We start from the raw sequence: 23,669 nt of genomic DNA, 5'->3' as shown, positions 1-23,669 counted from the left end.
GTGAGAGCCCAAGGGAGTGTGTGTTAAGAGAAAACTCGAAGACCTGTGCCCCACTTCCCCAAATAGAACCACAGAAGCTATTTTCCAATCATCGTTCTGGTTTTTAATGGGGTGGCTCTTTCTAGCCACCACAGAAGGGAAGAGGGACCATCAGGTAGATAGAATCAGGGCGTGGAGTGAGGGAGTCAGAGACCCCTTCCAGATAGTGCGATGGGACATGTAGATTTATAAAAGGCCCCCGGCTTCCCCTTGATCAGTAGGGAATCATTGCAAAAATATCTCCCTGTACACAAAACTTAGATGTCATAGTGCGTTTCCCCAGAACATAGTATTCACATTATTGAAAACAGTAAGATTCACTATTTTAAAAATGCAGAGCTGAAAACATAAAAATAAATAAGAACATTCTAGGCCCTGAAAGCCCAGAGAAACAGATACATCCATTCTCAGTAGCAGGAGCAGCTTGGAGGCTAGAGAAGTTCAGAGTCTTTGAGGTCCAAGGTGGGGTCCAGGGGAATCTGGGCCCCTTGAGATGATGTCCAATAGCAGCCTGAGCCTTTTCAAGTCTTTTAGATTCATAGCAGCGACTCCAGGAGGCTTCGGCCAGGTTTGGATGATGTGAAAGGGGAGAGAACCTTTGAGGAAACAGAGGCTGTGTTCTTTTACTGCTCAGATAAATAAGGAAGGGCACACTCTAGAAGACCATTCCCAGGGCACCCCAGGCACATTAGGGGGTGCCACACTCCAGTTTGAGTGGTCGGCGGAGATGGGAATGTGTATGTGAATAAAGAGTTTCCATCCCCACCTTGGCAGGAAGGTACCAGGCACAAAACTTACCCTTTATAGGAGCTGGGCGCTGAGAGCGCTCTTTCCAGCTCTCTGTGGCCCTACTATGTGTACAAGAAACAGGCAACCTGGACTCAGCCTTGGGCCTTCCTCTCTACTTCTCTACTCATTTCCCTTCTACTACCTTCTTGGATCCATGGGGCTGAAGACATTGAACCTTCAGTGCACTTCACTTGCCCACTTCCCACATCCAGCCCTCCCCAGGGCTCAATTGCAAACCATCTCAGCCTTCTGGGCTGGGATGCTGGTCCTGGGAGGCAGGGAAGAAGACAGTTTCCCCTCAGGGTGCAGCCAGCTGCATCTTAGAGCTAGCCAGGATGGGGCAGTGCCCCCCACCTTCAGCTGAGCTTTGAGCAGACCCCCAGTGCCTGCTGGTAGGCCTCTGTCACCTCCGGGCAGTCCATCAGGGAAAAACAGCTAACCCCCAGGGGGTCCTGCCGCCAGCACCTCAGGCCCCTGCTCCCAGGGCCCTCTGAGGGGGGCTCCTCAAGCCCCATGAGGTTGTCCACAGACACACAGCCCCGCAGTGGGGGCTCAGGGAACCGTTCGGGCAAGTCTAGCTGGTCAAAGGACTCAGAGGACAGGATGCTGTCCTCACTCACTGCCCCCGAGGGGCGGCTGGCCCGGGCTGGAGGGTGAGGTGAGGCCAGTTCATCCAAAGAACCGAAGGTGGTGTGGGTTGTGAGCTCCAGGGCCGCGTGGGAGAACTTGCCGTTGTGTTTGAGGATGCCCTTGCGATGGCGCAACAGCCCTGAGGCTTGGGGGGGCGTGTGCTCCACGGCGTCCCCACTGACAAACACGTCCCCTGCATCCAAGAGCTCCCCAGACTCACTGGGTTCAGGAGAGGAGTAGTAGCCGGATTCCCGCTGGCGAGACTTCTTGAGGATGCCCTTCTTGGGGAGCAGGGGGGCAGCCTGTCCTGGGCTCACAGGGACGGGGCCAAGCTCAGGGCCCTCCCTTGCCCCTTCCGAGGAGGTTGATGCCTTCTTCTTGAGGATGCTTTTCGGCAGCTTGAGGTTGCCCTTGCCAGGGCGAGGGGAGGTGTCAGCAGCTGGGTCCCCCTGGAGAGTCTGGGCCATGTCATTCTCTTTGCGGGACTTCTTGAGCGAATGCTGGCGCTCCAGGCCAGGGGCGAGACTCCCGCCTCCAGGCGCATGCTGCTTGAAGAAGCTGCAGACCTTGGCCCCGTTCTCCAGGAGGGGGCGGGAGGACCGCCGGAGCCAGTCAGCCACGGAGGCCCGGCCAGAGTCGCTGCCGGTGTGCCTTCCCTCGTGCAGACCTTCCTGCTCCCCGACACGGGTGGCATAGCCCCAGTTGACCCACCAGTGACTGGCCACATCCTCCAGGGTGGCCCGGCGGGTAGGGTTCACCATTAATAGCCACCGGATCAGGCCACTGGCATCTAAAAGAAGAAGAAGGGTTTCAGATCCATAGCCATGAGCATGGGCACCCACAGTCCCCCTCACTGGCTTACCCCCATTTGTGCTAAGACACTGCTCACTCCTGTGTCAGATATGCCACTCCCACCTATGGCTCCATACACGCCGCAGCCCGGGCCGGCTCCCCAGTCTCCAGTTTTCCTGGATTGACTGTCAATTTCCTCTTCCATCCCACCACCCCTCAGGACCACAGCCATGTTTATGTGTTAGTGTGTATCCCCCTTTGCTCCACTGACATGCAACCCTCTGAGAGTAGGGACTACTCAAGAGTAAACCAAGGTCCGCACACCTTTCTTCTCGCCTTATACAGCGTACGTGAAAGGACAAAAAGATTTCTAAGGACAAGGACAAAAGCAGTAGGAAATGAGACAATTGTAGCAAAGAGGATCTAAGTTAGACCTTAGGAAGCACTTTCCAAATATGATAAAGCTTGCCCATAAAGGAAGGAAGGAGCTATCCTTTCCTTCCTCGGAGGTCACAGACATAGGAGGCAAAGAGATGACAGCAGGAGTTGAGGTGGAAGGTACACTCCATCTACAGTGGGCTGCCCTCTTCACTTTACTGTCACTGTTTAATTCGTGCCTCAGGAATTAGCAAAGGACACCCAGCACCTAGATGAGAACACCTACACCTCTCACTCACCAGAGGGTTTAGGCGGCTGCCGGTAGGCCCCACTGCTGATCTGTTTCACCAGCGTCTTATGGTCCTGCCCATCAAAGGGCATGGAGCCATGCACCAGGATGTACAGGAGAACACCCAGGGACCAGCTGTCCACCTGAGGGAGAGAGAGGATCAGCCAGGACTTCCTCATGCCACAGGCTAGAGGGCTTCCAGCCTCACCTTCAATACCGTGGGGAAAAGGGAGCCCATGCTGGAGAACTCAGAGCCCAGTGTATCTGAGGACCACCTCCTTCTAGTACCAGGGCCAGAGAGGGTGACACTGCAGAAGGCACTGAGGTTCATGGGGAGAGCTGTTGTCATTTGCCTCCCCCTGGGAGAAGCAGCCACAAACACAAGATCAGTGACGAGGTCATCCCTTCTGGGCCAGGAGTGGTGGCTATGACAGATGCCATCCCTCCAGGGAGGCTGGCTGGGGCTGGGAAAGGTAATGGGAATGTGGAAGGTGAGGGACCCAGAACCAGACTGGGGGTCAGAAGACTTAAGCTCTTGTTCCAGTTTTGCCACTCCCACTAGAGACCCGGCCACACACTACTTTGGTGGGGAAGTGAGTTCTGTGATCTGAGAAAGGGAATAACTAGAAAACTAGCGCATCCCTCTCTCAGGATCTAAGCTGAGGCAGGCTGGCAGAGGAGTCCAGACACTCACCTCTGGGCCCGTGTAGGGCTTCCCATTGACGATTTCGGGCGAGGCATAGAGGGGGCTCCCACAGAATGTCTGCAGGAACTTGCCTTGGTGGTAGAGGTTGGAGAGGCCAAAGTCAGCGATCTGCAGAATTGGGTCAAACACAGGCAGGGGTCACACCAAGGCCTGTGTTGTTCTATAGCTCCTGGTCTGCCCCCCGCCAGACCCCGGGGAAACCCAGGCCCTAGCAGGAGGAAAGGGTGCCCGTGACCCCTACCCCATACCAGGCACCACCAACACAGCTCAGGCCCTGGAAGAAAGAGCCCTTTGGAAGTTGTGTCAATGAGGAGAGCCTGGGCAGAGGTGTGCGGGAGCTCCAGGGTCCTCACTGTTCCCCAGGCCCCTTTGCTCACGCTGTACTCTACTCCAGGGATGCTCTCTCTGCCTACACACATCCTCCTGACCCAGCAAGCCCACCTCCTCCAGGAAGCCTTCCATTGCCCTGAGATCTCCTCCTCCCATGAAGCCCTACAATTTCCAGTGGCTCATGGTAGCCCCTGCTTGTCAGTTCCGTCTCCTCATACTGCCACATCAATATGCTCCCCATGCCGACCTCCTGCCCCCACCCCTCCTGCAACTCCTAGCACAGCTGTGACTCATGGGTGGGACTAATGGCCACTTATTGACTGAAGGAAGGGTCTACCAGTTGGAGGGGGACAGACAATGTCTCATGCCAATGCCATGAACCTCAGAAGCAAGCTACCCCATGACTTGGGCTTGGGTTGCCCTTCCCATCAAAGAATACATCTCTCTGCCCACACCCGGACAGGAACATGGTGGCGGGACTGGGGTCAGCCCAGTACAGCTGAGAAGCAGTACTGAAGGAAGAACAAAGATTACGGCCATGGTTATAGCCCAGGAGAAGGGATCTTCTTACAGGACTTCCTGAGCCCTCTGATATTGAGGGTTTGAGGGGCCCCAAGCCCATCTTCTCATTCCTCAGAAAGACCCTTCCGCCAGCTATCCTCAGACAAAGGCTGAGGCCAATGCCCTTTTGCTCCCAACCTCTTCATCCCCAGCAGAGGGTCATGTGTGCCCAGGGTGGGGAGAAGTTGTTTATGAACTCTGGCTCCTTCATTTATGGGTTTTATTGCCCTCCTATCAAGCAGTTATCAGTTGAAGCCTATAATGAGGCAGATGATTGGGGCAGATGGGAAAGTTCGTGCCTGCCTGGGTTGTGTGGATTTATTGGCTCTGGCTTCCCCCTCCCTGGTCAACATCAAAGAGAGCCCCACCTACTCCGGGAATTGGTAAGGAAAATGAACTCAGTGCCAGGGCGCCTCAGGGCACAGGTCAGGGGTCACTGGGGAAAGGACTATGATCTGGGTTCGGGAAGATTCTGAGGAGGGTCCGACTGCAGAGTCAGAGCCCTTCCAGGTATCTGCAGGGGCCAGCCCTTGCCATTTCCCCTTCCAGCCCTGAGACCTGAGTTTATCACATCAACCTGAACTTCTCAGGCCTAAATTTAACTACTTAGACACGGGAATTCAGCAGCTGCAGAAAGCAGGAAGCTGGCTCTGGAGTGCTTGCTGTGGTGAAAGGTGCTAAAGGGCTACCTAATTGCGGCAGATTAAAGTGCGCATGCGTGCGTGTATGTGCATGCATGCAGGTGGGGAGAACTCAGGCCATGGCCTCTCTATGCCAGTCCCAAGGCCGTGAGCAGAAGCCAACCTTAGATCTAGACTACTTCAGCCTTGTGACGTCAAGAGCACTGGTCAGGGAGTCAGAAGACTTTGGTTCTAGCTGAGGCTCAGCAACTCGCTAGCCATGGGACCTTATGCAAATCACTGCTTATTGTAAGGCCTCAGCTTTCAATCCATAGAATGAGGTGCTGAAATGGATGATGGCTAAGGTCCTTATCAGTACCCATATAAGAGTCTGAGCTTTGCTCAACTCCTTCTGGAACCCCCTAGGGGCTTAGAGATGCTTGGCAAGGGACAGTGCAGACAGGCTGGGGAGGGGGAGAGAAGCAGCTTTAAACAAGAAGTGAGGCTCACCTTGATATTTCCATTGGCATCTAAGAGGATGTTCTCCAGCTTGAGATCCCGGTGGACAACCCTGTTCTGAAAGAGGGAGGGATGAGGGTCAGGGGAAGGCCACCAGGGAGGGAAGGACATGAGGACCTGGTCTGGACAGTGAGGGAAACACAAAGGGGGCCGAGTGGGGGTGAGCACAGGTAGGCTGGGAGGCCCATCTTTACTGGTACATACTACAACAAATCATGGTCCTTCCAACCCCAGCCAAGAGACTTGAAGCCAGAGACACCAACGTTCCCTAGGCTGAGTCCAGAATTGAGTCTTGCCTCTTTCGATCTCCCTGTGTGATCCTGGACCAGTCATGAAATCTCTCTGGTGAAACCAGCCCCCGAGCCCCAGGGACCACCCCCTCAGCACAGGGCTGAGGCAGGTGCCGCTCACCTGGTGGCAGTAGTGCACGGCGGAGACAATCTGCCGGAAGAAATGCCTGGCTTCGCGCTCGCTGAGCCGCTGCCGCTCACTGATGTAGTCATATAGGTCGCCCCGGCTGGCGTACTCCATGACGATCACGATCTTGCTGCTGTTCTCAAACACTGGGGCAGAGCAAGGCAGGAATGTCAGGCCCCTCCAGAGTGCACTGCTCCCCACTAGGGAACACGTATCACTCCCAGGCCCCCAAACCAGACAGGACCTCCCACCAGAGACATCTGCTAATGAGGCAGGACAGTGCCCTTTGATGCTCCCAACACCTTCCAGTAGCAACGAATTAAGGCCAAGGGCACTGGCTCACCCTCCCTTTCCTTGGAAGTTCAGGCTTCTGAGGATTCTTAACACTACCCTGCAAATTCTGAGACATCACTGGATGAGAATGAAAAATCAGGCTCTCTGGTTCAGAATCCAGTACTTTTTTGCCTCGTGACCTTGGGCAAATCTCTTCTAGATACATCAGTAAGAATGTAGGTTTGGGATTTGAATCCTGGCCCCATCATTTACTAGCTGGGTGACCATGGCAAGTTATTCAATCAGTGTGCCTCAGTTTCCTGATTTGAAGAGGGATAATGATAGCAACGTCACAGAGCTGGGGCGAGAAATAGATAAAAGTTAGTCACAGCTCTCAGGCTGGCTGAGCACGCTGGTGTGGGCTCTGACATACAAGCAAGCACTCAATAGACTGTACCTACTGTTATATTTATTATCAGCATCCTCATGCATAAACTTGAAAAATAATGCCCATAATAATGCCTGACTCGAGGCTCAGAAGAGGGATAAAAGTATATGAAAGTGCTTTGTAAACTGTAAAGTACCATGGAGAGCTGAGATATTTATCACCCTTAACATCTTTGACTTCCCGTCCAGAATATCCAGGCTGGGGCTTTGTACATAGAAACGATCAATAAATATTTGGTAATTAATTGACTGGCTGGGCTCCTGGCAGTCAGCCTACTCCAGCCGGCTCATCTCCATGTGAGGGAGGGGTCCTATGGCCACCTCAGGCCTTGTCTTGCCTCCTGGAAAAGTAGAGAATGGCTGGTTCACCAAACTGGCCCTTCAGCAGGGTGTGTGTCAAAACATGTATGTCTGTGACACTGCATCTTTGTGTCAAACGAGTCCTATGAGTTTGGCTTGCTCAGCCAGCCCCAGAGAGATTACTGTCTAGCCTGTGAGAAGGAGCTAAGAGAGGAGGCTTCTCCCAAGAAGAGTCCCAGCTCCCAGGCAGTTGGATACATGGCCAGGAGGACTGTGCTTTTTCCTAGGGGAGCACAGTGGCCCAGACTGCTGGGGGGTGCCTAGCTGAGGCTCCACCCCTGTGGTTCTCCACATCTCTGCAGGATGTGTGCAAGCTTTGTGCCATAAAATTGGGGGTCAGGAGCCAGCCAGGGCACATTTTGGAGAGCAGCTATGTTAGAAGTCAGTTCCTAGGACTGCAGCCTTCCCCCCAGTCCATATCTCTTAAAGTCTGTGGATGGGGATGGATCTGGGGGAGCTCTACCAGATACACAGTAACTATGACACCCCAACATCTGCTGAATCTGAAGGTGCAGTAAGTAGCAGCTACAGCCTAAGCTTCAGAGCTCAGTTCCCACACCTAGCTGTAGATATGGGTGGGGGGAAGAATTCACTCACACACACACACACACACACACAGCCCAATCACCAAGCTTAGCCTGGCTTAACCAATACTCTGTCATCTGCCCACACCTCCCTGGGGGAAATAAACAGAGAAACAATTAGCCTTCCAGCCACCTGCCGGGGCTCCTCATGGGACAGGCTCAGGCCACAGGGCCATGTCAGTGGCTCTGCCCTTAGTCTTCCCCTAAAGAGAACTTGAGAGAGGAGACCTCTCTTCCTTTCTACCAGGAATATTCAGACCGAGGGCAAAGCCACAGGCTCCCTTCCCTCCGTCCTGCTGCTCCTGCCATTCCTCGCTTCCTGTCCAACTGATATTATGTAAAGGCTGGAAGCAGACAGGTGTGTGTGGGAGGCTGCTCCCCCTCTTTCCCTCATCACCCTCTCTTGCTCACTTTGTTGTCTGGGTCACAGGGAACAGGGCAGCTGTAGTGGAAAGCCAGCACTGATGTCAGAGCAAGAGGAGGCTTCAAGAGACGAGAAGTAGGAGCCAGCCCCATGGCAGGAATGATTCAGAGGACAGGAGGCCTGGCTCTTGGACGTATGAAGAAAAACAGCACCCACACACCTGAGACAGGTGCAGGTCCCTGTATGTTCCAGCCTCCCCCAGATTGCTAAGGATCTCATTGGTCTGGGGAGACAGTGTTCCAGTACAGAAAACCTAAGAACAAAAATGCCTACAATCTGTGGAGTTCCTCCCATGAGCGGAGCACTTGGTGACATTTAATTTGAATTCTTTTTTCGGCAGTGCCACAGGGCATGCGGGATCTTAGTTCCCTGGCCAGGGATCAAACCCGTGCCCTCTGAGGTGGAAGCACAGAGTCCTAACCACTGGACCACCAGGGAATTCCCTGGTGACATTTAATTTGATCTTTGCAACAACCCTGTGATGTAGGTGGGATTATCCCATTTTACAAAGGAGGAACTGAGGCCCAGAGACTAAATTAAATTAGTTGCCCGAAGTCACATAGCTGGGTTTCAAATCCAGCTTTTGCCCAAGCCTAAAGCCTGTGTCTTTTTTACCTCTGTGTCATTTGTTCCGACTGGACACACACAAACACACACACACACAGCTTCAAATGCTCCGCCTCTGTACCTTCGTGGATGGCAATGACGTGGGGGTGGTTGAGTGATGACATGATCTCAATCTCTCGCCGAATGTGCATCAGATCTTGCTCATCTTTGATTTTGTCTTTCTGTATCAACTTGATGGCCACCTGGGAGCAGAGAATGCAGGAGAGTGAGGAGAAAGGTCTGGCAGGTAAAGGTGTCCCTGAGGACACTCTGGGAGCCCTGACCCTGGTGATCTGCCTACAGCTGCTACAAAGGACACAGCGTGCACCCTGAGAAGCCTCTCCATCCTTCACTGGGGCGGGCAGCAGAGAGGCTGGAGGGAACCTTTTATGTTATATATGTTTTACCACACACACAAAAAAATCACCCAAAAACATTATGAAAAAAATGCTAGTCTCTTCGGTCTAAGTTAGTAATGTCTCTCCCCCAGCAACAAACAAACAACTAGACAGTTAAACAGAGTCCTCTGGGCTTTGCTAGCTTGTCCATAAAGGTGAAAATGCCATTTAAGGATTAAACTCTCTGGCTGGTACATGTGGTGGGTTCAGGAAGGGTGGAGGGAGGCAAGAGGAAGTGGAGAATGAACTGCCAAGAAGCAGTTTAAGCACAGCTCTTAGAGGCTGAGGCAGCTCGCCCCCTTCTCTGTTCTACTTCACTGAGCAGCGATGGTGACAGAGTACCAACAGCGCATGCAGTGTGGGGAAGACACCGCGTGGTGAGTCAGGGGACCTGGGCCCTCCAGGCTCTGTTGCTGTGCTCACGGGCAAGGCCCATGCCCTCCCCCAGCCTCGTTTTCTGTGAAATAAACAGGCTGGACTAAGATGTCTGGGGTGCTTTCCTGCTTTGACTCTGTGAAATGACCATATAAATGCCCCAGGGCCCTCGGAGGCTACAACGTTGGCAGCAGGTGCTGGGCGGGTATGGGGTGGGGGGTGTCACAGGGCTGGTGAGTTCCCAACAAGTCCTGTCCAAGGACACAAATGGTAAATATAAGACTTCCCCTTCATAGGAGCCGGGCAAGTTATGAGAAATCCCAAGGCACAGGCTGAGGAAAACAGTTTCTCGTTCATTTCCCAGGAGGGTTCGCCTCCCCTCAAGGTTCAAAAGGAGGCAGAAAAAAGGGAACCCAGAGCCCAAGGGGCGGGGCCGCTAATCCCCCTTTCACAGGGCTCTGGAGGCAGACAAAGGCTTCCGGCTCCGCTCCGGACCGCGGGCCTCGGGCCTTCGTCCCCCTCAGACAAGAATGCGGAACAGCCGTAATCCTCTAAGAGGAGCAGCTCACAATGCCCCGGGCCTGGTCACCCCAGCAACGGGCCAGGGATGGCGTGCCCTCCGCCCCGCTCCTCTCCTGGAGCTGCATCCATGAAAGAGCGGAGGCCCGGCTCTCTCGCCCTCCCAGAGCAGGGCAGGCAGGACAATGGCAGCAGGAGGGACGGTCACCATGGAGTCTCCTGCCCAAGCCCCTGGAGGGGCCCACGCTGCAGCTGCAGGGGCCGGGCTGCGCCTCAGGCGCTCTCTTCACGCCCCCCACCCCTTCTGCTCCAAACCACCCCAATGAGCTAAGCAGAAAAATCCCTGGCTTAGAATTGACCAGGGGGTGGGGATGGGGGGAAGGGGCTTAAATCCTCCTCCAACCAGCCTGGAGCTTGGTTCCTGAACACCTCTCCATACCCTTTTTCTCTCCCTGAAGGGGAGATTCTATGGACTAGTTCTTTTCTCTCTGAATTCTTTGTTTTAAAAATCAGACAATACAGTGAAGCTTCAAGACAACTCCTGTTGCTCCTAATTCCAACCCACTAGAGCCATTAAAGTCTCTCCTACATAGAAGCTCCAGAGCTGCAACTGTCTTGATATATCAGATAATGTTCTAATAATTTTTCAGTTATGAATTATCACTGCAGAAAAGAAGTATGGTCTTATAACTGCAAAAAATGAACTCTAGGTACAAATGAAAGAGAGTTGTTATTTGTACATGAGGACACACCAATCCAGTGGCAACTGAACATGTTTGCCAAGACTTTAAAGGCTATGATGATAATAAATATGAACATAAATGCCTGCACTGAAACGTAATTGCATTACTTGGTGGTGGGGCTCAGGGCAGGCTACCCCAAACTGTCACTTTGGCATGTGGATGATTTCGAGCTGAAGACAATGAAGGCTCAGCAGACTCAAGAAGAGCTTTTTATCCCTCGCTGAACTGCATTAAAGAATTTAGATAGGAGGCTTGTACCAGAGAGAGAGCTATTAGCAGAGATAACTTTTTTCATCAGGAAGACTTATCTGCATGGCCCAGCAAACATTTATCTACCAAGCATTTGCTCTTCCCATCTTTCTGTGAATTGCCTTCCTCCCCTTTCAAGTGCCAGACCCCTACCCCCTTCTCCTTAGCTCAGGATGGCATGTAAGCCTCAACTGCCAGACTGTTGGGGAGCCACATATTTGGGGGGGTTCCTGTACATGTGAAATTAAATTTGTTTTTCTCCTGTTAAAAAAAAAATCAGACAATAGATAAAATGCCATGAGCTCTTCAGATAAAGGCCCATGAAACTGAATTAATAGATAGTAAAAAAAAAAAAAATCACATGTAAATCACATACCTAGATAATGAAACAAATATCTGAGAGCTTAAGATACACACATATGCAAAAACTAGGCATATCTTGGATGTACAATTGTACACACACAAACATATACAATGAGATAAATCATCGTGGGCTAGGGAGCAGAGCTCTAAAGAAGACAAGGCCTAAAAGAAATGAGGTTTCAAAAAAATAAAGGGCTCTGAGGGGTGCTAGAAGGAGTCCCTGCATGGGTAGAGGGTGTACAAGTTAGATCCTGAGATCTGTTTCTTTCAACTCTGGAAGCCTACGGTTTAAAATCAGAATTGTTCATCCTCAGTGGACAGTTCCGTCCTCCTGCAAGCTCATGCTCTGGCCTCAGGGGGTGAGGTCAAGGACCGCCCCCCCCCCCCATTGTCTATATTAGGTCTTAGGAGACCACAGCTTGGCTGGCACTTCCCAGGAAAGAAGCAAGTTATGTCATCAGGCCTCCACCAGTCCCCAAGCAGGTGACAGACAAGAAGAGCCATGTATCACTGCCCTGGTGGGGCTGGGCCACTGTTCCCCCACCTATCCTAGTCCCACTGGACAGACCCCAACTGTTTACTGGTGAACACAAATCACAAATAAATATTTATTGGTTAAGTCATTGGGCTGATCCCTGACTGATGGGACCAGTGCCCAGATAAGACTTTCTGCCCTTTTTCCAAGGCATGGGTGGAGAGTCAACCATGTTTATGAGAACTCATTTTGAGGGACCTTTGTTCTCATCTGCAAGATAGTTGAGCAACCGTTCTTTAGAATTAAAATATAGTGACTAGAGGAAAGGAAGAGAAAAACAATCGCTGAATGGATCACCCAGATGTAGGAAGGCCACCTCCCTGGGGACAATCCTGGGTCATCCCGTAGAATTATTAATAGTGCCCCCTTTTACTCCACAAAGTATTCAAGTTGAGATGTTATATTATATGGCCACCCTACTCAGAGGGGGCAGGAAACCGAGGCACAACAATGAGAATATAAATGTGAACACCAGATCAGTGGAGGGGTGTCAAGAGCCCAGGTATCTAGTCTTTATTTGCCCCTTTGGAGCTACGTAACTCAAGACAAGTCACTTAAATGATCCGGTTAACTGGCCTGGCTAGTTTTAATGTCCTCATCTGAAAAATAAAAGGACATTTATTCTCCAAACATTTGCTGAATGCCTACTACGTGCCTGGCGCTATGGTAGGTGTTGGGGATTCAGACAAAAATTGGATAGTCCCCGCACCAAGGCCCTTGGTCCAGTCTAGTGTGATGAACATGACGGTTGAGATCCCTGCATGCCCAGGGGCTCCAGGAGCACTGGAGAGCTTCCTTTGCCTGGAGGAGCAGGGCAAATCACCCCTGGGAGAAAACTCTGTTTTAGATCTTGAAGGAAGAGTGGGGTTTGCCAAGCCGAGGCGGGCAGGCCTTTGAGGGGGGCAGTGCAACAAGGGCATTTCAGGCAGAGAGAAAGGTTTGAGCACAGGCCAGAAAGAAAGGAAAGGAACTATACACGAATTTGCACATTAGGATCTCTAAGCTCCCTTCCAAACTCTAGCATTCTCTGCTGAGCTTCTTCAGAAATGGGTCACGTGCTACTATGCCGGAAGGTGCTAGCCAAGGATTGTTATAATAGGTTTATTCAGAGGCCCCATGCTATATCTATGTTTACCTGCCTGAGCAAAATTCCTACTGATACCAGCCCAGTGATTTTCTTGCCCCTGTGGCCCTGCATGCTGGAAAGGCAGCAGGGCTAACTCCTTATCCCATTTTGCAAATGGCAAACACTAAAGTCCAGAAAGGTGACTCTTCCGAGGTTCCTCAACATATCAAGGCTGTCAGGACCCAAGATGGAGGGGTGTTGCCTGGAGAAGCCACCACCTCAGAAGACAAAAGTTCCTTGCAGATGCTCTGCCCTGCCTCCAGCTCCCTGCTTCCTACCCCTGGAGAAGGGAATGCCCCACACCCTGCCATGGGCCAGGCTGTGCAGTACCACCAGCCACCCTCATCCCACTTACAGATATACAAAGACGTTGGAGAGATGGGTGCTGGGGCTCAATTGGTTAAACACTACCTTCTCTCCTCCCAGTCCCCACAGGAACTCAGATCAAGAATAATCTGGAAACAAAACAAAACAAAACAAAACAAAACAAAAAAAAGAATAATCTGGGTTCAGGAGAGGATGGCAGAAAGGTCTTAGAAAAAGATCTAGAGGTACTGGTTTCAGGTGCCGGGAGAGAGGGTACAAGCTGGGCATCTCTGGTCATAGCTATCACCCAGAGTTGGAGCCAAGATCCTTGACTCCTTTTTGGCCTTTCACGGAGCAGCTGCCTCTGGGAGGTGGGGCAAGGAGCTGGAGGATGACCCGTTTAGATAATGGAGGAGAGGCTGGGCTGGGCTGGGCTGGGCTGGCAGAGTGGGGATGGCTCACCATCCCACCAAGCCTGCCAGAGAACCAGGCTGGGAGCAGGAACGGGCTCCGAGGGGAGGCTGAGCTGCTTCCCCTAAACCCCATGCTGTGCCCACCCTTTCTTTGCCCACTCTGCCAGGCTGCCAGGCAAGGTGCTTCCCTGCCCAGCCCTCTTGTGTGGTTTGGCCAGAGCCCAAGGACAAGAGTCACCTGCAGCTGGAGTCTCCCTCCCTGCTGCTGAGCAGGCAGGTGCAGGAGGAGCTGGGAGGCCAGCATCACACAGAAGAGGCCTCTGGCAGCTGGCCAGGCGGAAGCCCTTCTCTGGATCAGGGGCTAAAGGAGAGACTGGGACTTTGAACAAAGTAGAGACCAAAGGGCTTAGGGAAGCTGAGCACAAGCCATTCTCTTGCTCAGGGCAGGACAGACCCAGGGTGGGGGGACTCTCCTTCCCCCAGGAGAGGGAGGGTAGGACCTCAACAAAGCCAGCCTTGCTGGGATAATAACACTGTGTGTGTCAGCTACTGTGCTGAGCACTTTATATATATTATCTTATTTAATCCTATGAGGACCACACGAGGTAGGAATTATTATAATCCCCACTTTACAGATGAGGAAACTGAGATACACAGAGGTCACACGGCTGGTAAGCAGTGGAGCCAGGATTTTGAATGATTGCACTCTGATGCCGAGCTGAGCAGTCTTCCTCACAAAGTAAAAGCCTTGAATGTAGTGTAGCTCACCTACTCGGGATCTCTCAACGCTGTCAGTATGTATGGGGGTGGGGGTTGTTCCCAGTGACTCCTCCCACCCTCAGCGTGCCTGGAGCTCTGGGAAAGGCAGTCGGAGCTAGCTGTTGGAATGACAAAGCACACTGAGGCAAGCCTGGGCTCAGCCCAAAGCCAACTCCCAGTCCAAGACTCAGTATTGGTCATCTAGCGCCTGGGGTGGTCAAGTCAGGAGCCTATGTTGCAGGCATGCCACTAACCAGCCACAGGACATGTCACCTTCCCTCTCTGGGCCTCAGTGTCCCCATCTGTCAATGAAGGAATCAGACCATCTCAGTCACTTTCAAACATTTTGAAATCCCACGCAACAATCCAATATATGAGACAGAAGTACCCCTGCCCCAGATCACTGTCCCCTTGGACTCCCCTGTGCTCCTCATGGAGTACAAATTCCATACAGATCAACCTAAAGGCTTTGGGGGACGCCACCGTTCCAGGGACCCTAGCAGGTGTTTTTCTTTTTAGGGGAGGGGTGGTCAGGAGAGCTGCGAGAGTCAAAGGAGGAAATGCCATGTGGATACCAGGAGTGTAGTCAGAGCTAGAAGATCCAGAGCAAATATTGGTTTTTCCTTTAATGCCCTCCTGGAGGAGCCATTAGTCCTGCCCACCTGCCCCTCCCTCCGGACAATCCCATCTGGCCCCTGAGACTCCTATCCAGGCAGGGTGGGAATGTGAATTGTGGTGGAGAGAAATTGAGATGGAAGTCACCCAGCGGGCTTTCCTCTGAACCCTCAGTTCACTTTGAGGGGAGGTTGTGGGCACCAGGTTGGTCTCTCTTCGGGGAGGACAGTGAAGAGACAGGAATGGGGGTGCGGTGGGGGGAGGATTCCTCTCCAGAATTTTGAGAAACCATTAGCAGCACGTAGAGCTGCTCTCCAAGGAGGAGGGAGACCCTGAGCAAGCTCCCAGCAGAAGTACAGGGTGGTCTATGGATCAGGGAGCTTTAGGGCAGGTCCCACTCCTCCTGATCTTGGCTCCCTGCATACAACAAGAGACATGAAGCCAGGGAGCACCTTCTGAATTCTCTCTGTTCTGATGTAATAAGAGCTGGAATCTCTGCCTACAGCCACTGAGGTTTGAAAACTGAAAGCTGGTTTATCTCATTCCAGAATCAATGATCTCTCCTTTTCTCTCTTTCACACACACACAGAGACACACATGCGGTGACCCAGGTCAAGAGCTTAATGGGATTTCTGAACTTCAGTCTCAGTTTCCAGGCCACCCCAGTCCCCCCAATCCAGTCTGCCCCCCAAAAGAGGCAAGAGCCACAAGCAGCTATTTTCCAGCTGAGCCCCTGACAAAGCCTGGGCCCAGCTGTCTCCAGCCTGGAGCCTCACCGGGCCCTCACACTTTATAGAAAGAGAAAGAAAAGGAAAGCCAGGAAGTACATGATTGCCCAATAGCTGTAACCTGGCAGCAGGCAACTGGGGACCGTGCCAGGTGTTAGCAGGAAAAACATACTCGGTCCTATTGATGAGGCCATAATCCACTCCCTTTCCCCAGCATCCACTCTCCTTCACCAATGAAATGACTTCTTGAATTTCAAACCAGCTACTGGCTGCAAAAGCAAACAATCTGGGGAGGTAACTGCTGCCATAGCTGATAGGGCAAACCATGGCCACCCACGCAGGCACACACACATACATGCACATCTCATAACCAGCACCCAACTGGATTTGGCAAAACAATCCCTAAACCACCTGCCCTAAAAGGCTTGTTAAAATACAGAGTATTTAGGGCCTTCCCTGGCGGTCCAGTGATTAAGGTTCTGCGATTCCACTGCAGGGGGCACAGGTTTGATCTGCATCCTGATCCCGCGTGCCAAGCCTGCAGGGCGCAGCCGTCCCCCCAAATACAGGTTATTTGGCCCCATCCTACACCTTCAGAATAAAATCCTCTGGGTGTGGAACTAGAGGAGAAGTATTTTAAACAAGCACCCAGGTGATTCCTAGGCACATTAAACTCAAGTTTGGGGACCATTGTTAACTTTTGGCAAAACTGCTATCCCTTCGGAGCTGGCCTTTTCAAATATAAATACCAGTTCTCATTGCGGGTTCTACTGTCAGCAACAATTTAAATTCATATTTGTATCTCATTCAATCCTCATAGCAGCTGTGAGGGAGGCTGTGTTTTCTTCATTTTTGCAGAAGGGAAACAGAGTACAGAGATAAGGTAAATTACACAAGGTACCACAGATTACTACTACTATACACACACACACACACACACATCCCAAATTAACAGGACACATACCTGAAAAGGCCCCAAACCCAAAGGTATCTTGGGGCACAGTGGATCTTTCACCAGAGCCTGGTTTCACATTTACCAGAATTAAAAACCCATCATAATGAAACTCTGACTCAATCTTAGACCTGGAAAGGACCTAAATGTCAAACCCACCCGCGCCCCCCGGGAAGGGGTGATATCTCCACAGTATGCTGGGCTGCCAGACTATTAGAACTGAATTGAGGAACTGGACACTTCATTCACTTTTTCATTCAACTACACACATTTACTAACCCCTTGCTAAGATCAGGTGCCTTCTACTTCCTCTTCCCATCCCACTCTATAGGATAGTCTGTTACAAGCAAAATCCACTTAAGTCTCATCGTCTTTAGGAAGCCTTCTCATCTCAGGACTCTTTTCGTCCTCTATGCACCCCGCCTCACTTATTTGGCAATCATCACTTGCTAACCGGAGTTGGTGAGGTTCTCAGGTCCACGACCATTGTCCCTACAACCATGGACAGACAAATCTACAGTGAACACTACCAGCACCCCATACACATACGCAACCTCAGCGCGGTAAAGACTGAATGCGGGCAACTCCACCGAGCAAGGCACTAGCTCCCGGCCCACCCTCCATCACCCGCCTCCTGGGGCTAAGTCCCGAGCCCGGCCGGCTGGCGCCGCGAGAGGGAGCCGCACTCACCAGGCGCCCCGAGCTCTCCCGCGCCTTCTTCACCTTCCCGTAGGTCCCCTTGCCCAGGGTCTCCAGGAACTCGTAGCGGTGTCGCAGGTTGTGCTTGTGGTGGTGCCGCTTCACTGCCTGCTTCTTCATGAGGGGCTTGGGCGACTTGAGGAGCCCGTCGGTCAAAGGCCGAACGAGCTCCGCGGCCAGGGCAGCGGTGGCCGAGGGAGCCGGGCCGAGGCGCCGGGGAAAAGCCAAGGACTCCATGGCGAGCAGGTGAGCGAGGGCGGAGGGGGAATCGGCTGCGCGGAGAGAGCTAGAGCTCGGGGCGCCTGCCCACCCCCGGCGCGAGAATCCACAGCCCCACCAAAGCGCGCAACCAGGCGCCGAATTCCAAGTTGTTATAAACGCCGTGAAGTAGAGGCTCTGGCCACACCCCCCGGCGCCCATTGGCCTGATCGCCGGCGGCGCGTGACCAGGGCCGCCAGCGTTGGCTTGCCGGGTCCCCGGCTCCGCCTCCTCCCGGAGCGGCTGGGAAAGGTGTCAATGGAGCCCCGCCCACCTGGGCCCCTGAGGGGCAGGCAAGGGGAATACCTTACGCCAGGGGCGGCTACGCGGGGCGGGGCGGAGATGTTGGGGGGGTGTTGAGGGGGGGTTGGGTGAGTGGCGGCGGGGGTTGATACCACTGGGGTCCAGAAATTTTGAGGGGCCCTGGAACAGCTCTTGCCCCTGAGAGGCTCTTGGTCCTGGTTAGAGGCACCTGTTGTCTTTCCATTGTGCTGTTTTCAGTTAGCAAGGGGCAATCTGACAGTACTAGAGGTCACCAAAGTATTTCCCCATCCTGAGTAATTTGCTTCTCTCAAGTCAAAATCTGTAAAGTCAGTTGACCACTTCTTTAAGACCATAAGGAGGAAGGAGGGATGGAATGGGATGGAGGCAGACTGTCAAGTTGGAGGGCTAGGGGAGAGCTGTTTCAGGGTTCTGTATTCAGCTGTCTTCAGTTGGATCAACCTTAATTGTATCCCAGAAATGCAGTTCTGGAAAGTTCTTACTTCTTCAGCAAATAAGGCTCTAAGTTTGAGTGCGTCCCTCAAGATGTGGTGGAATTTACGAAGCATTGGGAGGAGGTGGAGAGAAACAAAGGGAAACATTCATTCATTAAAAGATATAGGGCTTCCCTGGTGGCTCAGTGGTTGAGAATCTGCCTGCCAATGCAGGGGACACGGGTTTGAGCCCTGGTCTGGGAAGATCCCACATGCCGCGGAGCGGCTGGGCCCGTGAGCCACAATTGCTGAGCCTGCGCATCTGGAGCCTGTGCTCCACAACAGGAGAGGCTGCGATAGTGAGAGGCCCGCGCACTGCGATGAAGAGTGGTCCCCACTTGCCACAACTAGGGAGAGCCCTCGCACAGAAACGAAGACCCAACACAGCCATAAATAAATAAATAAATATTAAAAAAATATATATATATATTACACTCCTACTATTTAACTTGTGTCCCTAAACCTGTAAATAGCTGCCCACTCAAGTTTTCCTTTCTGTGATTTTGGAGCCAGGTAGGTCATGACATATGGCTTGGTTTTTAAGGCCTGGAGCAGAATCCCCAGGTCCAGAATCCCCATACTGAGTGTCATTTAGAGTGAAATGAGAATATCTACAGGCTCTCCTCCATCTAGATGTGGAGTGTAACGGGGAGAAAGGAACATCTCCCCTTGAGTCTTCCTGGTAGCTCAATCCTGTGCCCAAGGCCACACAACTGGTGAGAAACTGGCAGAGCTGGGATTCAGAGGCTTCGGGAGGATGGTGCCTCCAGCTGTGTATTCAGGACATGCTGAAGATCAAGAAGGACTAGATCCCCAGTGACTGAAATTTATATTTAGTGTCTGCCCGCTTTCCCACTTCCACTGATCCTTTCTATTGAGAGTTAGGGAGGGAGAATGGGGCCGTTGGCTTCCTTTATAGCTGGAGATGATCCACTTATGCAGGAAACCAACCCTGTTCCCCAAATCTGGAGGACCACAGGAGGTGGTAGCCAGTTTGGCATTCTTCTCTCTGCCGGCCTCCCCTGGGTTATCTGTGAAAATAGAATGAGGCCCAGGTGAAAGTTCCCCCGACGTGCTGTTTCCTTTCCCCAATGAGATCTGCATCCATTCCTGGGGCCCAGGTAGCTGGGGCCATCTAGATAGATTAGGGCTCTCAAGAGGAAGCATGGGTAATATAAGGGCAAGCACAGGGCTGAGTGTTAGGAGCCCTGAGTTCTAGTTCTGACTGACACCAACCATGTCTGTGGCCTTTTACCCCATCACTTAGTCATTCTACAAATACTGGTGCCCACTAGGTGCTGGCCTATGGATATGATGGTGCCAGGGTGGACATGGTCTCTGAGAGTTCTCAGTCTAGTGAGAAATAAGCAAATCCTAGACAGAGGAAGATGTGTCCACAATGGGGGAAGAACAGAATGCCCTTGGGGTATATAACAGGAGGGAGCCCCTAGCCCAGAGAGGAGGAGGTTGGTCTGGGACAGTTTCCTGCAGACAGAGCCTTTTAAGCTGAGACCTGAAGGATGTGAGACAGTTAGCCAAATGAATCAATATTTTCTCATAAGTAAGATGAAAGAATCATACAGATGAGCCTAAAATTCCCTTTCAAGCTTAATCAAGACTTCTATGAAATCTAGATTAATCTAGACCTTATCTAGAGTCCAGGTATCCCTAACACTTAGCCCACTGCTAGGCACAAAAAAGGCACTCAATAGATGCTTATGAACTAAAGGAATGCATGTGCAGTGGAATTCAAAGGCTAAACTGATTTCCCTCTGTTTCCAGCTAAACTGACTATTGCAGGGGTGGGGGCGGTGGGGAGTTGGGGGTAGATCTCCCGTACCTCTTGGACGTTCCCCGCCCTCACTTCAGCTTCCTTTGATCAGAATGTGAATCCCCATTTAGGGGGCAAGCCATGATAGCCAAAGTCTGAAGAGAAAAGAGATCTCAGTTCCAGTCAAGATGCAGCCTGCCGGCCTCTAAGGAACTACAAGAGAGGGCTTTAGTGATGAATGGTCCTGGCTGCTGTCTGCCTACAGCAGACAGGCCAGGGAGGCAGACAAACAGACACAGAGCCGGAACAGCATACAACTCGGAAATGATCTTAACTGCTGAAACTCAATGCTCAGATTCCTTAAAGGGAGACCTGGTCTGTCTCAGAGTGAGAATGCCTGACAGAGAATCTGATTACGTCAGGGGACTTGGCTGCCGGCAGATATTGGGGAATTCCTGGGTCATGTGCTCGGATGTGCCCAGGAATCTGGGCTGAGCTGAGCCATCTCAATCCTGCCCGCCCCACCAGCCAGTTGCGGGGCGCTGGGGGTAAGCCTACTATTGGTGATCACTGTGTGAGGGGCTCTGGGATTAACCATTTATTGAGCCTACTAGGTGCTTCGCTGGGGAGAGTTAGGAACAAACATCTGTGCCAGTCCTTGCACACTTCACAATCTGTGTGTGTCTGTGTGTGTCCAGACCAGCAGAAGAGGATGTTAATGTGGCTCAGGGTAAGGACTGCTGTGATGTGTGAAGTGCAGGGTGCTTGTGGGAGGGCAGGTGAGGGTACCAAGGCCACGCTTTGGGGTATTTCTACTGAAAAAGAAATACATCTAAGATGACTCTTGAGGGGCAACTAAGAATTAGCTCCCTGCTCTCAGGAAGTTTACAGTTTAGTAAGGGAAATAAGATAAATAAAGTACCACCTAATCCAAAGCAGAAAGTGGGAAGGTTCTCAAGACACGTACATAACACAACACTGTAAGTCAACTATACTCCAATAAAAATTTTTAAAAAGTAAAATAAAAGCTAAGAAGAAGGTTAGATAGGTGGTTTGGTCAGTAGCACAAATTTAGCGCACAAGAGAGGCACTTAAATGCTTGAAGGAACTTCCCTGGTGGCGCAGTGGTTAAGAATCTGCCTGCCAATGTAAGGGACACAGGTTTGAGCCCTGGTCCGGGAAGATCCCACATGTCGCAGAGCAACTAAGCCCGTGCACCACAACTACTGAGCCTGCGCTCTAGAGCCCGCGAGCCACAACTACTGAAGCCCGCGCAATGAGAAGCCCGCGCACCTCAACGAAGAGCAGCTCCCCCCCACCCCGGCTCGCCGCAACTAGAGAAAGCCCGTGCACAGCAACGAAGACCCAATACAGCCAAAATTAAATAAATAAATTTATTTTTAAAAATGCTTGAAGAAAATATGAGGGAAAAAGTTTTATGAGTGTTAACCAAAAAATAAGCAACTTCTTGCAACTACCCTATGTCTGGTCTCATACCATAAATTTCACATCCCCATATCTACACTGTTAATTCAGTCATTCCCTTGGAGAGATGAAAACTATAATAAATTTAAACTATGTATGTATTAAAAAAAAAAAAGGCAGGTACAAAATGCCATGTGGGGCTGAAAGGATGGGTCTTATTCTGGCTCAGGGGTTTGAGGGAGGGCCTCACAGGAGGCCAGCTGGACCTTGAAGGGAGGGTAAACTGTGATGAAAGACCTTCAGGGATGGGGTGGGGCTGGGGTAGGAGTGAGGGGAGATGCTGAGAGAGTAGTGGGGGCAGGAAAGTAGAGGGCCAGCTAAGCACTTTCTGGATCTGATGATCTGCAGGGGAGCTCCCAGGCCCTAGAGCATCTCCTGCCTTGGGATTTATCTCAGTATAGATGCCTGGGCCCCTCTTTCCTTCTCTCTGGAAAAAGGGCTGCAGCAGGCTAAAGGGCTCAGCTTACCACCTCTTTGCCTGAGACCTCAACCATTGTATTTCCCTTCCTCAGAGCTCTGAGCTACAGCCCTCTGTAACTGACACTCTCAGGTGGTGGACAATATGGCCTTGAAGGTGCTGACCTTTCTTTCTCAGGGACTGGTGGAACTGCTTGGTTAGGAACCTGCACGTTAGAAGTGGCCCTCCAAGATTGGGAGTTGGGCATCCGAAAACAGGATTGTGAATTCTGCAAGTCTCTGGCAATTTGAGATGCTTGAATCAATGCTGCCCTCTGCTGACCGAACTAAGCCTAGCAACTTTTATGGGATGCCCGATGCTGTGACTCCAAGTGGAGGTCCGCTTATGCAATTTGTTCATTTAATGAGCAATTTGTTCATTTAATTAATTAATTCATTCATTCAACAAATATATACTGAGCAACTACAATAATAGGTATAATGTTATCTGACATTTATTGAGCTAGCCCTGGTTCTAAGCATCTTAGATATAGTGTCATGTCCAAGACCACTCAGTCCTAGCTACGAGTAACACAGCTGGGAGGCAAACCCTGTCAGTCTTACATCACAACTCAAGTCCCTAAGAATCACATTGTCTTGTGGTGCCCACATGGGCTTCGGAAACACAAGATGGAACTGGTGAGCCGCTTACAATATAAATTTAGTAAGCCTTACCAGGAGTCTGGGGAATTTTGTGCTGCAAACACTGAAAACAGTCCCCAAGCTCTCAATTACAATGGGAAATTGAATGTTATTCACAGGCCAGGCCTGGGAGGGATGTGACCAAGGAGAAGCTAGCTCTGCTCCCCAAGCCAGAGAGTTTGCACTTTCTCCCACCTGGAGCAGCAGGGAAATTACACACAGACGGACAGGAGTCACGAGTCCTTGATTCCAGGGAATTCCCTGGTGGTCCAATGGTTAAGACTCCTCGCTTTCACTGCCGAGGGCCCGGGTTCAATCCCTGGTCGGGGAACCCCGCAAGTTGTGCGGTACAGCCAAAAAAAAAAAAAAGGAGTCCTGGGTTCCAGCTCCTCTTTTACCACTACCCACATTGTGGTCATGGCCAAGGACTTTCTCTTTGGGGGGCAGTTTCCTCATCTATAGAAAGGGATTTGGATAAATCAACTCTGAGTTCCATTTCAACTCTGCTGTAACTTCTCTGCAATGTTTAAGTAGGGACAAATTAGAAATCTCAGTCATACCTGTTCTTTTGCCCACCTGGCAACTGATTCCCTCACTACAGGACACTCAGGACCCCCATTCCCGCTCCCACCCCTGGCATGATGTTTTGGCTCAGGAGTCTGACACCCTGGGCTCCAGGCTCTGCTCTGCCACTAACTGACTATGACTATCCCTTATCTCTCGGCAACTCTCTGGATAAGAATTATTATCTTTTGCAC

General features: G+C 51.5%; 1 protein-coding gene across 2 annotated transcripts; it reads right to left on the bottom strand.

The window, feature by feature from the left end:
* Nucleotides 1-80: 80 nt before the first annotated feature.
* On the bottom strand, nucleotides 81-17,923 carry NUAK2 (NUAK family kinase 2). Of its 2 annotated transcripts, XM_082462086.1 has the most exons (7): nucleotides 17,536-17,920; nucleotides 8,847-8,967; nucleotides 6,065-6,216; nucleotides 5,645-5,710; nucleotides 3,612-3,731; nucleotides 2,928-3,060; nucleotides 81-2,248 (listed from the first exon to the last, which is right to left on the bottom strand). In XM_082462086.1, exons 1-7 carry the CDS (start codon nucleotides 17,779-17,781, stop codon nucleotides 1,185-1,187), a joined length of 1,902 nt encoding a protein of 633 aa, XP_082318212.1. In that variant the 5' UTR covers nucleotides 17,782-17,920; the 3' UTR covers nucleotides 81-1,184. The 2 variants fall into 2 exon arrangements, with proteins under 2 accessions (XP_082318212.1, XP_082318213.1); XM_082462087.1 differs by lacking the exons at nucleotides 2,928-3,060; nucleotides 3,612-3,731 and having other exon boundaries at nucleotides 5,645-5,705; nucleotides 17,536-17,923.
* Between the last annotated feature and the right edge of the window lie 5,746 nt (nucleotides 17,924-23,669).

This window comes from Balaenoptera physalus, assembly GCF_965194825.1.
Source record: "Balaenoptera physalus genome assembly, chromosome: 1".
Taxonomy (NCBI): domain Eukaryota; kingdom Metazoa; phylum Chordata; class Mammalia; order Artiodactyla; family Balaenopteridae; genus Balaenoptera; species Balaenoptera physalus.
This window is presented reverse-complemented; position numbering and strand designations above follow the sequence as displayed.

Excerpts from the sequence above, each read along its gene's own strand:
- NUAK2 (XM_082462086.1), bottom strand. The coding sequence starts at position 17,781 with ATGGAGTCCTTGGCTTTTCCCCGGCGCCTCGGCCCGGCTCCCTCGGCC. Across the intron at positions 3,732-5,644 it reads ATGCCAATGGAAATATCAAG|ATCGCTGACTTTGGCCTCTC; the intron begins GTGAGCCTCACT and ends CCAATTCTGCAG. Across the intron at positions 3,061-3,611 it reads AGCCCTACACGGGCCCAGAG|GTGGACAGCTGGTCCCTGGG; the intron begins GTGAGTGTCTGG and ends TCTCTCCCTCAG.